The sequence below is a fragment of the Limulus polyphemus genome, unplaced genomic scaffold (genome assembly GCF_000517525.1).
Source record: "Limulus polyphemus unplaced genomic scaffold, Limulus_polyphemus-2.1.2 Scaffold1537, whole genome shotgun sequence".
In the NCBI taxonomy this organism is placed as follows: domain Eukaryota; kingdom Metazoa; phylum Arthropoda; class Merostomata; order Xiphosura; family Limulidae; genus Limulus; species Limulus polyphemus.
Window position 1 is genome coordinate 177,920 of NW_013667147.1, and position 18,608 is coordinate 196,527.

Genomic DNA, 18,608 nt, shown 5'->3' on the forward strand with positions numbered 1-18,608 from the left:
TTGATTCTTTTTTTTTCTTTCAGGACAAAACAGTAACGACGTTCGATAAATCAGGATCCTGGAAAGCAAAAGTGTCTGCCACTAATGGCGAATCGGTGTCTGAGTCAGATTTTGAAGGAACTAGAGAAGTAGCTCTTGTTGAAGGGATAGCAAACTTTACTGATTTACGATTTATTAAACCTAAAGATGGGTAGGTTTACAGAGAGGCATTATTTATTCTGACATTGGAAGCTACTGAGAATACTTCAAATAAATAAAATCATTTTTCTACCCTGACCAGTTGTATATCGTAACAAATAGTAAGAAAACAGTCATTGTTCCAACAGGCCTTCCTTTCACGTTTAGGGCATTTTGGTGCTCACCCATAAATCTGCTTTCTTAACATTTTATTGTTCGCGAGAAGGTAGATTTTAATTGTCAGCAGCATTTCTGTAGGTTTCAAACAAATTGTGCAAAGTGAACAACTTTTAGCTGACGTATTGTTTAGCAACGATCGGAATCATTATTTACACTTGATAGCCTAATTCGGTGAATGTAGTGTATATAGTTGTATTTTAGTTATTGTGCCAAATATTTTTAAGTATATCTGCCAGATGTAGCGAATATAATAGTATTAATTATTCAACGGGAATTCACTAACCATGCTTTACATACAATAAAAACATTTGCAGTGAAATAGTGAAAGAAAGTGTGATTTTGTAATATCTCAAGCAATTGAGATATTATAAAATATATCTATAAACACAGAGATATATTAAAGCTTATAAACGATATGTCTGTCCGTGTAAATGAACAAATGAAATTATAAAATAGAAAAGATTTATATGAAAAATATATTTATAATTATGATATTACATGTATTTGTACGATAATAATAATAAATTATCCATGTTTAATGATGCTTCATTTATATTGTGAAAAGATGAGTTAATATACTTATTTGGAGAATGAAAATTATCTATAGCTGTAAACGCTTTTGGTGATAAAGATTATAAGTTTCTTAAAAGGTGAATCTAGCATGTGAAATTTTAATGTTAAGATTCCTAAGTACTATTTCTTATATCTATTTAGAATGTTCATCACTTTTATGGTTGATAATGGAACGTCATCAACCAGCTCATCAAAGCCTCTGAAAGCAATGTTTGGACCAATAAACGTTATACATCGTCCATTGAAACTAAGGCAGATATCTAACGGGGTGCCTTATAACGTGAAAGAGAATGGTAGTTTAGGAGCCTTAATTGGAGTTACGATAATTGATGACATAGACAATCAACCAGCCAACTCAAGCGTTATTGGTGTAAGTGTTTCTAAGTTACCTTTCTTAACGTACATTGAATAAATTATTAACAGTTAAAAAACAACAACAAAGAAATCAGTGAGTGGAACACCAGAACTAAGTAATAGGAATATACGGTTGTTAGCTTATAAAAAGTTAAGATGTAAAAATCATCGGACGATTGAGATTATGAGTGATGAAGATAACCTAGAAAATGAATCATATTATTCATGACTTACTTCTTCTTCTTCTGTAGCTTTTTCCCGTATCTATACGGGGTCGCTATTTTCGGTGTTGGCAGGGTTTTTACGGCCGAATGCCCTTCCTGACGCCAACCATCCCCTAATTTAGCAGTGTAAGACTAGAGGGAAGGCAGCTAGTCATCACCACCCACCGCCAACTCTTGGGCTACTCTTTTACCAACGAATAGTGGGATTGATCCATCACATTATAACGCCCCCACGGCTAAAAGGGCAAGCATGTTTTTGGTGGAATGGGGGCGCAGATTGTGAATCGAGCGTCCTACCCACCTGGCCATGCTGGGCCCCTATTCATGACTTACAATTTATGATTTATGAAGCCCATCAATTTATTAAAATGAGATCATTGCTCTCAATCCGAGAAATAGTATGTGTTGGTCTCTGAGATAGAGGTTTGTCTGAATTATATTTAGCTTCCAATATAGAAGTTTGCATAGGGTATGTTTTATTTCATTAAATAGAGGTTTGTCTGATAAATTTTCCAATTTCTCAAATAGAGGTATGCCTGAGGCATGTTTTAGTTTCTCGGATAGAAGTTTGCTTTGGGTATGTTTTAGTTTATCAAATGTAAGTTTGCCTGGGGTGTGTCTTACTTTCTCAAATAGAGGTTTGCTTGAGACATATTATAACTTCTCGGACAGAAATTTACCCAGGCCCGGCATGGCCAGGTGGTTACGGCGCTCGACTCGCACTCTGAGAGTCGCGGGTTCGAATCTCCGTTCCACATGCTCGCCCTTTCAGCCATGTGGGCGTTATAATGTGACTGTCAATTACACTATTCGTTGGTAAACGAGTAGCCCAAGAGTTGGTGGTGGGCGGGTCTTTCACTGCTAAATTAGGGACGGCTAGCGCAGATAGCCCTCGTGTAGCGTTGCGCGAAATTCAAAACAAATAAAGAAACAGAAGTTTACCCTGAGTATATTTTAGTTTCACAGATAAAGGTTTGCCTTGGGTAAATTTTAGTTTCAGGAATAGAGCCTTACTTGAAGCATATTTTAGTTTATCAAATAGCCTGGACTCTTAAAGACTGTTTCTGTCGTTCGACAGGTCAGAGGATATGTGATCAATCCCTTTAACAAGTTTGTGGGTGAACTGGACTGACTAATCTGTTCTAACAAATTTTTCTACTGATCCTTTAGATTTTAGCTAAATTTAAATAAGTTTGTTTGAACAAGAATACTAAGCACTATTTCAAGTATGCAAAAGTATGATTCGCATTGTAAAAAAGATATTTAATGGTATAAAAAAACTGCCCCTAATCTTGGTCAGATGATTTCTCTTCGTCAAATAATAATGTTAAACTAGTAATAAAGCAGAGATATTTTGGTAATACGTATAAAACGTGTTTAAGTTAATCAAAGAAGAACTATTAATATTAATGAATCATTTTAAAGCAGAATCATTATATATGTAACTATTACTGTTTGGACGGTTATCAGATATAAAAGACTGTTTAGTGTTAATATTTCATAATTGTTTAGTTCTTTTTCATAATAAGAGTTAAAAGCAGACGGTTATTCTAAGTTGTGTTTGTAAGTTATTGATGTAGAGGCTATCGAACATTGCGTGCAATCCAATGATGTCGAGGATATAAAGATTTCTGGAAGGCCTAAGTGATAGACGTATAAATAGCGGCAAGCAGACGAAAAAAAAAAGAAGAGAGAGAGAGCGGGAATAGAACCAAAAGTAAAGCCGAGTGAAAGAGAGTTTAGGTCAGAGAAACGTTAGAAAACGTAAAGTTAACCGTTGTAAGAGTGAATAGCCTAACCGTTGATAGGTTAAAGTGAGATTAATAGTTTTCTGACACTTTTAAGAAAATAACTTGTCTCGTCGAAGGGTATTCTAAAGCAACTGAACCTGCCTGTGTGGACTTTGACAAAAAGAAGACGATTATTAGGAAGTAGGTCTATATGCGAAAAGCAGACGTTTATTGGAAATAGACCTAAATACCAAACAAAGCAGATATCGAAAGTTCAAGATACAATTGCGGTAACTCAACGACAGCGTAAGTGAATTATACGCCGATACTATTGTGATAAAAGAAAAAAGAGATAGCGAGAGAGAGAGAAAAAAGGAATAAGTGAATTATACACTGCTAGTACTTAAGATAAAAATAGTTCGGCTTGTCAACTAAATTCTAAAGCAATTGAATTGGTCTAAGTGGACTTTTGACAAGAAGAAGAGAACTTTATAGTATTTAAGATACAACTATGATATACATAGTGTAAAGAAGATTTGTACGTACGTTTAACTTGTTCCGAATATACATATTATTTTGAAAACAAGTGGAGTGCGTGCTGTTCATTTATCATTGAATTTATCGCCAACAAGTCACAGACACCTACTGTAGGAGAATCCTTAGCCTAACACACCTATATATATATATCTTTTACTGCTATTCAAATAGTAAAGTTTTGAAAACGGTATATCTTTTTGAAATTCTCCTCGTTATAGTTACAACGTTACTGATCGTCATTGTAAGGTTTAAGGATTTAACCCCTAGAAACATAATCTGGTTTCCATGAATTTCAGAACTTTTAGGTATCTTTCTGAGAGCCATTGATGTTTTAATCAAAACCGGGTTTCTAGCGTTGTAATTCTGCAGACATACCGCTGTGCTACTGGGGGTTATACTTAGTGGCTGAATATTATTCAAGACACTTGACTTTAATTCTAATGACTAACAAATAACTACAAAAAAGAAATTTTGAAAAAGTGTTTAGGCCTACGGTATTTTAAGAAGTTTAGTGTTATGAGTTTTATACACAGAAAGTATTTAACCCTTCAATAGAATTTGCTATAATTCTAGCCTTATGATATTTGATATATCAAAGATGCCCAAGGAAACAAGGAAAGTCACAGTGAAATGGAGATGGACTTGTTGTAATATGAAGGGTAATATTAGTGAAGTTAGATCAACAAATTTATAAGTGGTTTATTACTTGTTAACTGTTGCATTTCGACTAGCTGGTTTGATTGCTAGTTTTAATAACAAAAATATCACGAACGTAAGTTACTTGCACTTTGTAGGAAGATATACGTATGCTAAAGAAATTGCGTGTCCCTGCAGATTTGAGCCATGAAGCCACGGGCGACATGTTTAAAATCAACATGTTTGGTTCATGGCGACTTCCTGATCCTTTGATAATGTAGTGCCATTACTGACATGTTTATTGGTACATGGCGACTTCCTGACCATTTGACAGTGCAGTACCACTACTGAAATGCTTATGGTTGCACAAATATGTCATATCTATTTCGTCCCCCACTGGCAGGTAAGTCGAGCAGGCTCACGACGCTAAAAATAGGGTTTCGATAGATGTGGTGGACAGAGCACAGACAGCCCCTTATTTAGCATTGCGCTTAACATCATATCCCTTTTCGAAGATGGATAGTTTTATAGAGAAATTTAAACAAAATATAATAAACAACCTTTTCGAAAGAAGGCAGCATTCAGTGTTCTCCCTGGAAAGAAAAAAAAAACAACACACACACACACAGAAGAGCGTTTCGGACAACAACTGGCTCCAAAACTACACTCCAACCCAATGTCGAGCAATTCCAAAGGAAAGGCTTTGGTTACAAAAAAGAGAACCCTCCACCCGAAAGTCATTGCAATAACACTTTTAGTATTAGTACCATTAACAGGATAAATAAACGTCAAGGATGTAAAGTTGGCGAAGGCTCGCAAGCTTCCGACCGTATTTTGAAATAAACGACACGAGATATATGGATGGAAAAACTGGAATCACAGCACACATTTGTCAAGCTTTCTGATGTACCTCCAGTAGATTTTTATGTTTTGATCTGCTTCAACATGGCCTTAGAAGCCAACGCTATGTACAGTGCAAGGTTTGTGATCAAACCATAAGGACTGAGCTGTGTTATGCAGAATCTTCTTACACTCAAAAATACGACGTAATTATGATCCTCAGACTAAGCACGAAACGCTGGAGAAAACGGTCCCAGGACTTCACGTACCTGGAACGTTGTTATTATAAGTTATTGTTATAAAGGGAGATTAACCCTTAGATAGGTAGATACTATTTGAAAATTAATGAAATAATAACAATAAGTGTGATAATTGAAAGAATAGGCACGTTAAATTGTACCTTAATTATTCTGAGTTAACCATTCCCAACTTATAACTCTCTAGTAACTCTGCGGTAAGTATCAAGGCTTATAAAGTTAAAAACCGAGTTTTGATACCCGCTGTAGGCACAGAACAGATGGCCAACTATATAGCTTTGAACTTAGAGACAAACAAACAATTCCAATTACTAAAATTACAAATGGTAGCGTGAAAGATGGGCCAAGTTTATATCTAATAAATATGGCAAAACTACTCATGGTATATCTACTCATTTTTTAACGTGTTGATTCTTTACAAGCACGAGCGGCTCGTGACTACATTTTTTCTTTTCATCAACAGAATGGCACATGGAAAGCAAATGTAGGTTTCCTCTATGAAAACGTCTACAGTGCAAGTATTATTGGGGAGAAGGAAAAAGTTCTGAAGAATGGAAGCAACGAGTTTTTATTTCCTGATCTCAAAATAACCAAGTGGGGTTATAGATACTATTTGAAAATTACAGTAACAGATGACAGCAACCTTTGGAAACCTATGGATCTTACGATTGGTAAGTTCAAGAAACTGTAAACATTTAAAATATTCCATAGGATAATTTTACAGACGTTAACATCATACTTTTCTGTTAAAGGTAATAAAACTTTTCTCGCTCCAAAAATAAACGATGAACAAATCGTCTTTATCTCAAGTTTCCAGTAAAACTAAACGTTTTTATAGAAAGCTAATATCAGTTTGAAGTTAAGACATCTCTTATTTTTACTCATTTGAATATTTGTTTAAAGAAACATAGGAATATAAGTTTAAATTAATGTATACTTTGAACGTTTGTTTTGTTTTTTGAATTTCGCGCAAAGCTACACGAGGGCTATGTGTGCTAGCCGTCCCTAATTTAGTAGTGTAAGACTAGAGGGAAGGCAGCTAGTTATCACCACCCACCGCCAACTCTTGGGCTACTCTTTTACCAATGAATAGTAGGATTGACCGCGAATTACAACACCCCCACGGCTGAAAGGACGAGCATGTTTGGTGGGACTGGGATTCGAACCAGATTGTAAGTCGAGTGCCCTAACCACCTGGCCTACTTTGAACATAATGGGAATATTTTTGTTAAACGACAATAATATTTGCTAAATAGGAAAACCTATTGAGATAATATTTAAGTAAAACATTCTGAGATATAGATTTCTTTTCATCTTATTTTCAATCCCTCCTAAACAAGGTTTTATGTTTATTCTACAAAATGGAGGTCAAAATAAGTCCTCATAAATGTATGAAAGCAGATGAGATACACATATATTAATGGACAATAAAGATAAGAAATCGAAAGAAGAAGTGACAATATTTGACGGGTGCGATTGTGTACCCACGTTTTCTGATTTTAAACTCTTGTGCAATTGTTTTTTTGTGTGTGTGTGATTTTCACACTATAGTTTGATTTTATTTTTTAATGAAAGTGTTACTTGTATTAGGATAACAACTGCGATATTTTAACAAGACTTACACAAAATCCTTTCTTTTCTGTACAGGGCCATTTGATGTAGGAAAAGCAGTAGAAGAGGATACAGTAGTAGTAACATCGAAGACAAGTCGGCTGGTCACTATGACATTTAGTCAAGACTACTCTCTGGTCAGTAGAGATACTGAACGTTTCCACGTTTTCTTTCTGAACAAGTTTGGTCAAATGTATCCAGAAGTGGAGTGGATGAACTTTTCTTCTAGTGCCGGTACTTCGAACTGGTTCTTTACCGTTATTATCAAACTAAACTATCTCTGTATCTTTACCGTTATTATGAAACTAAACTTTCTCCGTATCTTTACCGTTATTATGAAACTAAACTTTCTCTGTATCTTTACCGTTATTATCAAACTAAACTTTCTCTGTATCTTTACCGTTATTATGAAACTAAACTTTCTATGTATCTTTACCGTTATTATGAAACTAAACTTTCTATGTATCATTACCGTTATTATGAAACTAAACTTTCTCTGTATCTCTACCGTTATTATCAAACTGAACTTTCTATGTATCTTTACCGTTATTATCAAACTAAACTTTCTATGTATCTTTACCGTTATTATCAAACTAAACTCTCTCTCTCTGTATCTTTACCGTTATTATCAAACTAAACTTTCTCTGTATCTTTACCGTTATTATCAAACTAAAACTCTCTCTGTATCTTTACCGTTATTATCAAACTAAACTCTCTCTGTATCTTTACCGTTATTATCAAACTAAACTCTCTCTATATCTTTACCGTTATTATCAAACTAAACTATCTCCGTATCTTTATCGTTATTATCAAACTAAACTCTCTCTGTATCTTTATCGTTATTATCAAACTAAACTCTCTCTGTATCTTTATCGTTATTATCAAACTAAACTCTCTCTGTATCTCTACCGTTATTATCAAACTAAACTCTTAATTTTTAATTGTGCGAAGTAAAAATAAACTGATGAGATTTTTTAGATACCTGAATTCAGGACAAGGTTTTAGTCTTAGAAAGTTGAAAAATTTATACTCAAGGCAAATAGAAATACAACCACCAGGTTTATTCCAGAACCAAATAGCATCAAAAGTACTATTTCTGCATCTACATGTTGCAACAAAATGAGAGGTGAACAACGATGGGGTGAAAACCACCCGTACAATTAGTCTTAATGATATTGAAATAGCAGTTACTTGACTGTCCTTGCAATAAAGCTACAGCCCTATGAATGCTTTTCACATACTGATACCAAGTGTTTATCTTACGAAAAGTAAAGATATCGAGATACATCTACCACAGGCGAACAAAATATTTATAACGTAATTTCCTTTGTAAATTGTTATTAGTTTCAATTAACAATTATCCATTTGAACCACACAAATAAAAAAACGACCAGATTTTGTGATTGAGGTTGGTAGAAGGATTAAACCCTAAAGAAGATGACTGTATGAATCATCCATGGTGCCTACTGTCATAAACAAAGTTTGTTTTTGTTTGTTATTTAGCACAAAGCTACACAAAGGGCTATCTGTGTTCTGCTCATCACGGGTATCGAAACCCGGTTTAAGTCTGCAGATATACCACTGTGCCACTGAGGGGCCACAATCAAAGAAAAACATGTATAAAAATATTATCAGAGATAAGGTGATATGCTTAAATTTAAAACTTATTATGCATAGGCATTAGATCAAGGAAGCAAGAGCCCTTATATCCAATGTAGAGAGGGCCAGCACTTTGTTCGGAACACCCATAAATAACATTAGATTTACAATTTCCCCTAATAGCATTACGTTTCTGGTCAAAAATAATAAGTCTCTATAAACAAATAAGGATTCATTTTAAGATGAATTTGACAGCTGGAGTTAAAGAATCAAAAAGTTAATATGAAGAAATTAAGGTAAAATAAACAGAAGTTCGTGTAAGTTTGTCATTAAACTGTTTGTTTTATACTATTTTCACTTGTTGTTGTTTTTTCATATTTGTATAATACTTTGGCCCCACTGCATCAAAATGTACAAAAATGACCCGTAAAACTTCCCAGTTTCCACCTGCCTTAGGCAGGCCATTTTTCAAGAGTTTAATTCACTTCCAGTTTTGCCTCCTCTCTCCCTCACACGCATTTTCTCCACAAGTCCTAAGTGCTGCATATATTTATATTAAAAAAAATGCTACCAATTATATTAACTCTTGTGGACCGAGCGTGGCCCAGTGAATATGTGTGCCGAAGTATGGATGTTCGAGTGTCTCGCTCGCATTTCTTTACTGCAAAAAAATAAAATAAATAAATAAAAGTGCAATACGCACTTTAGGGCCACGGATGCGTTATAAACGTACGTGGGCAAAAATAAGAGATAGAAATGGGTGCTGTTGACTAGCTATCCCTCCAGTGGCACAGTGTTATGTCTGCGGACTTACAACACTAGAAACCGGGTTTAGATACCCGTGGTGGTCAGAGCACAGATAGCATAATGGGTGTGTAGTTTTGTGCTTAATTACAAATAAACCCCTCAGTTTATCACTTCAAAATTATGGATGGCTATTGCAGATAGCCCTTGAGTAGCTTTACGAGAATTTCCGAAAACAAACATACAAAATACTTTTGTTTTTCAGGGAGTGTTCTAACGAATACGTTTATCCAGGGAACAATTCAGGCTTTGGACAAAACTGAAACTACACTTCTGGCATCTAAAGCTGAATTTGTTTACGATGGAAACTCTTTTTCTCGAACGTACGTGGCAGTGAAGAAGGAACAAGAAGTTGTCACTGCTGGACAGGTATTGTGATTCTGGAGATGACTACATTAGTATTGTGCCAATGTTAGAGAGGCATATGGTAATTCTGGAAAAGTAAAAACAGAATAATTTGACACTACATGTTAAGCGTTCCTTCTTATTATATTTTCTAGTTCTGTTTTCAAATAAGATAAAATTTAGGGCAAATACATAAAAATATTCAGCACAAATATTAAAAAGTAATTTTACCCACATGTTTAAGATTCGACATAAAGGAAATATTTTGATTATAACTTGGCATGTGCTGAAATTGTATCGTTCACTCACGGAGATCACAAGGAGAGATCATAATTACTTTAAAATGTCTTTTAAGACCAAACAGATTGTTAATTTTACCATGCAAAACTTTGTCTTTCAGCTTGACGAAAACAAAGTTTAACTTGGATTAATCATAATAAAGAATACATTGACACGCCTAAATAAAAACTTTTTCTAGTTTATTTTTCTCGACATTTCGAGCAGAAGACCTTCGTCAGACAGTAAACACCGTGTTACAATGGAATTAGGCTCTGAGTCTAGAAAAAAAAATGTTCATTTAGACGTGTCTAAAAGAGTAGCCCAAAAGTTGGCGGTGGGTGGTGATGACTAGCTGCCTTCCCTCTAGTCTTACACTGCTAAATTAGAGACGGCTAGCGCAGATAGCCCTCGTGTAGCTTTGCGCGAAATTCAAAACAAACAAACAATTTCACGCAAGTTTTTCGCAAATACTTTTTAAAGAAAGAAAAAAAATATATACCTGGAACATTGACATACTTTCCATCATTAGAAAATTATATTATACACAATACGTTACTATAATACTACACGTCTTAAATGACGTGAAACTTTGATAGGGCTATCTGTTATCAAAATGTGACATTTCAGTAAATCTCAAGTGTCTATTAAACATCAAAGTCAACTATACTCTATTCTCTTGAATAAGTGTTGTTCCACAAGACGTGAGAAGAAAAACTTGAATAAATGATAATAAAATATAAATTTTCAACGAATAGTGGGATTGACCGTCACATTATAACGCCCCCACGGCTGAAAGGGCGAGCATGTTTGGTGTGAGAGGGATTCGAACCCGCGACCCTCAGATTGCGAGTCGAGTGCCTTAACCATCTGGCCATGCCGGGCCCCTTACGTGAAAACCCTTCCAAAATTCTTGACAGAAGAACAACGTTTCGATGCACCTACTAAGTCATCATCAGATTCAACGTTCTTCTTTAGAGTTTCTAATTCTAAGTGGACTGTACTGAGCATTCTTTTCTTGGGCCAAATTTTAATTATGACTATCTTCAGAAATAGTATATTATTAACATCAAATTATCAATGTTTCAATGTTTTGAACTCATAGACTAGACTAGAGTTGAGCGCTTGGTGACAATCCCAGGGGTATCCCTCACAGGCACTTACCCATCACGTATAGGCAAGAAAGTTGAAGAAAGTTCTTTTACTGATTATTATTGATTCTCCAACATGCTGAAGACTGAAGGTTCCTGCTTGACCCGTCTGACGACATTCTTGTGTATTAGGTCGTCAAGATATTAATGTCGCGTTTTGGAACACTTTCATTAACCACCCCCAAAACGCGTACATCACGTATAATAGTTAAGCGAACCGCCTAAACGTCACGTTAGAGTAGCCTATATGGTGTGTAAAGTTTAGTATATTCTAATCCCTTATAGTGATGGCACACGACGAGACACACACATTGAATACAAGAAGGGAAACAACGTCTTTGTAGCCACAGAGAATATCAAAGGAGTTTATGGAAATGTTTTGAACGTTCGCAAGTGTCAACGATGGTTCGGCAAATTTCGTTCAGTTGACTTTAGCCTTAAAACCTGTGGTGGCAGGGGTCGACATGTTGGAATTGATATTGATGCTCTGAAGACGCTTATTGAGTCTAACCCAAGGCAACACACTCGTGAAATGGCCCTGAAATTACATGTCTCTCATGAAACAATATGTAAACATCTAAGGAATATGGGAAAACATCTTAAAGAAGGAGTTTGGGTGCCTCACGAACTCTCAGATGATCCTCGTTTCCAACTTGTGAACGTTGCTTCGTCTCTTCTGGAGCGTAATGCGCGTGAACCATTTTTGGACAGAATTGTCACCGGTGATGAAAAATGGATTCTCTATGCGAATATTAAACGCCAAAAACAATGGCTCAGTCACAGACAAAAACCACTTACGACCTAAAAACCTGAATTCCCTCCACAGAAAGTGATGCTTTGCATTTAATGGAAGTAATCAAAGGAGTAATTCATCTCGAACTCCTCAACCCACAGCAAACTGTCAATGCAGAGATCTATAGTCAGCAACTGGACCATGTAAATCAAGCCATTCACTCGTCAATCGGAAAGGTGTTCTTCTTCTCCACGACAAAGCATGTCCATATGTGGCACGTTTGACGCAACACAAGATTATGGAATTGAGTTGGGAAGTTCTCCCACTCCCACCATATTCTCCAAATACGGTACCATCAGATTACCATTTTTTCGTTCGCTGCAACACCATCTTAATTGGAAAACTTATGCAAATGTGGAAGGTGTTAAAGAGGACATCGACATGTTTTTTGCTTCAAAGTCAAGTGATTTCTTTAATCAGGGCATTAACAATCTGATTGTAAGATGGAAAAGCCTCATTAATAGGAATGGAGACTATTTCATTTAATAAATGTTTTGTTTTGATATATAAGTTTTTCATCTAAAAAAAGCGACATTAATTTCTTGACGACTTAATACTTAACAGCTGGAGACTTCAGTGCTAGCACCGCCACCTCACATGCTGGTGAAAACAGTAACGGGAGAAGTTTGCGTTCTGTTCTCCACAATATAGCTACCAACCATATACTGTTAAACTCGCGTACAGCAATAAGAATCGCTGAGCGCCAAGGCAACGGAAACTCGTAACAAGGCCTTGGTTTTGTTAATACTACCTTTAGTGTCACCTCTACCAAGGAAGCCTGGCATGGCCTGGTGGTTAGGGTAGTGGACTCGCAATCTGAAGGTCGCGGGTCCCAATTCTGTCCTCGAACATGCGCATCATTTAAATTATGGGGGAGTTATAATGTGACGTCAATCCCACTATTCATTGGTAAAGAGTAGACCAAGAGTTGGCGGTGGGTGGTGTTGACTAGCTGCCTTCCCTCTAGTCTATTACTTAAACATTAAGGACAGCTAGCGCAGATAGCTCTCGTGTAGCTTTGCACGAAATTCAAAACAAACACAAATCTATAAGGGATTTCACTTTTCCTTCAGTCATCGGATTTTTGCTTCTGGCAACATCGATTTTATCACTCGTGTGACTTGCACAGATCTGGTAAATAAAAGATGGGGAGGGGATACTAATCGTGAAGGGTCAAGGACTTCCTGAGCACGAACCTTTTTAAAATACGTACACCAAACGCAAACTCTGTTTTAAAATGCGCACAGCTCGTAAAAAGTGCATACATCTACTCTGAGCAATAATTGTTTGTGTTTTCTTATCATCAGCTGACCTCTCAGTGTAAACATTTACGGTTTCATTTTTTTAAAACGGCATTTAATTAAAAATGTATGAAATGCAAGTGCCTCAAGATCATTAACGTAGTGGCCACGCTATTTATCTGATGTGATTTTACCAGAAACCTTAGGCTTATATGTATTCTTTTATCTGTACCTTAAGCAACTGTTTATGTCGGAGAGGTATTTGGAAACTGTCAATAGTTTAAAGACAAATTACAAATAAACTATAAATATAGATAAAAGTAAGCTAAAAATATAAATTTAATAAATGATAGTATTTAAAATTATAGAAGTACAAAAATATGAATAAGTTACCTTCAGACACACTCAGTAGATTTCATTTTCAACGAATAAGTTCCGACCTTAAAATGCCATACTACTGTTAATTCACATTATCCAAAGTAAAGCGATCGATAATATTAGGTAATGAGAAATTGATTCTCTATTCAACACTGCAAAATAAACTCGCTGCGTTAGCACCTTCAAACAATGACTTATTAGTCAAAAATACAAATAAACGTATGTATGTTTGTAATTAAGCACAAAGCTACACGGGTATCGAAACGCGGTTTCAAGCATTGTAAGTCCGCAGACATATCGCTGTGCCACTGGGGTGGGGGGCAACAAATAAACAACTACACACAGTTCAAAGTAATAATTTCACATTGTAACCAACATCTAATTATACGGTTATAACGAAAAGACAACTCGTTATCGTCCAACTAATATCACTTGAGTTTAAACTTTCATACTAATATTAATATATACCCAATCACTAATACGGAAAACAGGTGTAACCAAGAAAGTCAAAGTAACTAAACTTGTGCAATTATTAACAGCAGTTTATTTGAGAAAGTGAATAAAGTTCGCGTTTCATAATTCCTATACACAGAAAAACTTGAGCCTTCCCATTAATAGAAGTCAATATCTATCCTCAATCCAGTCTATTGTTTTACCAAATGACAATCTTTGCAATTATCCATGAAAAAAACATCCAAATTTAACCGTTTCTGACTACTGGTATATTAGTAACAATGTTACAAATAGTCTTCGAGAAGCCGTTAAATATTCTACATCCGGGTAACAATATGTAGTAGAAAAAAATCAATTAAAAATGCATATCAATAACAATATAGGTTATTAGATCCTCGCTTGAATGGGGCAGGATTCATTTTGGAGAAATGGGGAGGGAATTGCATTAAAAATCTCGGAACACATCAAAACAAAACAAGAAGGAAACAAAGAACACAGTGCTTTAGAACACAGTGATTTAGGAGAAAAATCTTTGGCAAAACATTATTTCCCTGCAGTATTGGAAGTGACAATATAATTATAGAAAACGAAGTAATTTCTAGACAGGAAGCACACAGATACAGCATTAATTGAAACGATTAACTCCAAGAATAAACAGGGATAGATGTTGGGAAATATAACTATTGGTTGATATATATATATATATATATATACACATGTATATATATCATAACATTGAAGCTCCTCTTTTGAGTTAATTATATAATTGCTCAATATTTGTTACACGTAATTTTATTCTTAATGATATTGATAAAGTCTTAGAAGACTATATCTATTTCCTTTTTAAATGTATCATTTTGGAATTATTACTTAGTCGAAAGATAATTTTCTATATCATCATGGATGGCGATATATACATGCACGTTGATTCATGGATGACGATATATATACATGCACATTGATTCATGGATGACGATATATATACATGTACGTTGATTCATGGATGACGATATATATACATGCACATTGATTCATGGATGGCGATATATATATGCACATTGATTCATGGATGGCGATATATACATGCATATTGATTCATGGATGGCAATATATACATGCATTTTGCTTCATGGATGGCAATATATACATGCACATTGATTCATGGATGGCGAAATATACATGCACATTGATTGTAAGCAGTTCTATTTGTTCCCTAACTAACTCGGTTATCATCATGGATGGCGATATATATATGCACATTGATTCATGGATGGCGATATATACATGCACATTGATTGTAAGCAATTCTATTTGTTTCCTAACTAACTCGGTTGAATTTTGTGGCTCGATAAGTTAGGAATAAAAATGCTGATGAAGGAGAATAATTGAGGCACATGTGATGATAAAGATGTTTCTAGAGTTAGTCGCAATTCATGTCAAATTTTAAATTGTACTGTTTTTAAGTGAATCAAAAATTGTTCCTTTCTTGAAGTTAAAACCAATTGTCTATTCAACGCTTTCCAGTATCTACTTGCCAATCTGAAAACAAACTTGCGCTTACGGAAAAATTAATTTTATTAAATTACATTCGGCAAACCTAAGCTAGGCTCTTTCAGTTAGATTTTATCATCTAACCTCTATAAAAGCCAGTGTGTGTCACGTCACGTCACACTTGATTTCTCGAAATAGGAGGAGTCATAAAAGCCAGATGTATTTATCCAGATAGAATAGTTCGATTACTGTTTGCCCATTACGATCTTAGTGACGGGGGTGCTATGAAACATTTTAAGTGTAGTGAGTGTTGGTATAACAAGCCTAAAGTAAAGACGTAGTATGGGGTCTAGAGCCAAGGGCGTAAAATTTATCATGAAAGTAAAAATATCGATTCAATTTTAAGCTTAAATCGTTTCTGAATTAAGCTATTTGCTGTTATATCACCAACCTTTTAAATACAAAACAAACCTCTTTATTCAAGGGAGACTCTAAATCAAGAAATCAACAAATATATTTCCAGTGTTGTTGTCTACACATTTCATTTTATACTTTCAGTACATAGACTAACAACAATATTAAGTAATACTTTTGTTGCTAAGCCACATAACATCAAACCCATTGATGGAATGTAGTATTACCAAAATACACTGGCTTTTTTATATATTAGAAGTTGTTAGTCTAACTGATTTTTACCAATTATTATTCTATGAATTCGCCACGAATTCATTTCATGAATGATCTTAATTTTCATTGGCTCACAAAGGAATTTATCCACGTTTGACTGCCTCGACTGCACTTTTCTGCCTCTTTGTTGGTCAAGCTTGATTTCGCAAAACTTATTTATCTCAGTTAGCTATGAAATGCTAGGTTAGAGTATACTATAGGGTGGGAGTGATAGTACTTGCCCCGTCATCTTTGACGGGCTATATATACCTAGTAATTCAATAATAAGCCTCTGTAAAAATCAGTTTTCTGTAAGCGTGCGTTAGAAACGGTAAAACTTTTCTCCCGTGTCTAAACACAAGAATACGATATAAATAATGCAATAACGTTTGTTTTCTTATATCTAAGTAAGAATTTTATTTGATGTTTGATTTCAGCATCAAAATAAATATTGAAATAACCGCTCTAATACTTAAGTGAACCATTTTTGATAGATTAACTATAAGGGAGAACGATATTTAGGTGAAATTGTTAATCACTGTTGAAGGTCAATACCTTCAATAATGTAGAGAAGAAATATTTTACTATATGATGAATGAAATGGAAGAAAACGACAGGAGGTTATGTATGTTTAGGAAACCAATAATTTCCACGTTTTTGTTATTGTACTTGTGAAATTAGAAACATTTCTAAAACAGATATTAATAATAATCATAGGTAGAGAGTACAATGCTGATTCTGTTTACAGTTACCCACTTCGACTATTTTCTACTGGCCAAGCATGTATCTATTGTTTCGTGTTTTCCTTTTAGACCATGAAGTTGACAGATAATAATAACAACGTTGCCAGTGAAGGCTTACCGCCCGCTTGGATAGCTGCTATTGCTATAAACTGCGCATTGGTTTTCTTGTTCATCATCTTCTTGATCTACTGTTACTGCAACAAAAGGAAAAGTAAGTCGTATTGTATGAACTATGAAGATGGCTCAATTTGGGCATTTTGCATTTGTCTTTCAGTTCCAATTTTGTAACTATATTTATCCATTTAAAATGACCTACTTTCTATCGTTATCTTTTGTTATTCTTAGATATAGTATTTATTAGCTACAACATTTTCTATAATACCTATCACTTCTTATCATTGTATTCTTTAAACAAAATAAAATGTGATAAGTATTACCAAAAAGTGACAAAACTTGCCATACATATTATTAAGCTATTAATATTATAAACTTTGTCTCAGTTAAAATATAATACAAACCTTATCATATTTGGTGCAGATGTCGAACAGACCTGACTGTTGTAGACCGCTTCTGACACCATTTTGTTATGACTGTGCTATACTTGCACTTCACTTTCCCTTCAACTGTATTAGGGTTGTACTTATTTCTATCTGGAAGTGACACACTAATATACATAACAAATTACTGTTTATTACTATAATAAACAATACATAGCTTTAGAACTAGGTTTTGCTTCTTACTGGCAGCTTATTACCGCTTCTTTAATATTTTTCTCAGTTTATTCGCCCTCTCTTACATCTTCTGTTGAATGTCTGTTTCATATCCCCTTCTCAAAATCACGTCAAGTCTTTTTCCTTAATGTCCTTCCATAATTAGGATTATAATGCTTCATAATCATAGGGGTTCCGTAATCTCCACGAAAGACAACCGATCCCGCCAATAATTTTCTTATTACTTAAATGCTCAATCCCTTAGAGATTTACGAAAAGCGGGTCACTTTCTCACCGTCTCTCAACCCTAACCGATGTCCCTTACACCTAGCTTCATAACACGAACCGAAAGCCTCAACAAATAACATAAAACTTCATTCAAAAACCAAGAAAAGAGACAAGAAAAGTCAATAAAAATTAACAATGCAATAGATATTACAGAAGCTGTCATATAGCAGCCAACGATCAGTCCGAAACTATTAATTTATTTCGTGAATTTAGTTTTCTTCATGTATAACCGAAAGCTTAAACATAGAACATAATAAAACTAAGTTGAATAGTCATAGCATTATAAATATATTTAATGTTTTAAAGTGTTTTACTAGAGTTTTATGACATGTTACAACTAAGTATTTCTACAATATTCGTGTGTTAAACTAACTGGCCACTTTATTAGGTTCCTTCACTCTCACACACACATTTGTATAAAACTGATTATTTGCATATACAAAATAGATTGGTGAAGATTATGTGAGGATGCTGTTTGACGTAGGCCCTATGATTTTATTTCTTTTTATCATTATTAAGGTTTGTTTGTTTGTTGTTAGTTATGTACAAAG

General features: G+C 34.8%; 1 protein-coding gene across 1 annotated transcript in view; it reads left to right on the plus strand.

Annotated features, from left to right (window-relative positions):
* The window catches only part of LOC111086903, a 43,511-nt gene that overhangs the window by 18,704 nt on the left and 6,199 nt on the right, over window positions 1-18,608 (plus strand). The window contains exons 6-11 of the mRNA XM_022391655.1: window positions 24-190; window positions 1,072-1,300; window positions 5,972-6,179; window positions 7,156-7,353; window positions 9,728-9,891; window positions 17,129-17,270. Of these exons, the coding sequence (XP_022247363.1) occupies window positions 24-190; window positions 1,072-1,300; window positions 5,972-6,179; window positions 7,156-7,353; window positions 9,728-9,891; window positions 17,129-17,270 (1,108 nt within the window). The remainder of the gene's footprint in view (window positions 1-23; window positions 191-1,071; window positions 1,301-5,971; window positions 6,180-7,155; window positions 7,354-9,727; window positions 9,892-17,128; window positions 17,271-18,608) is intronic.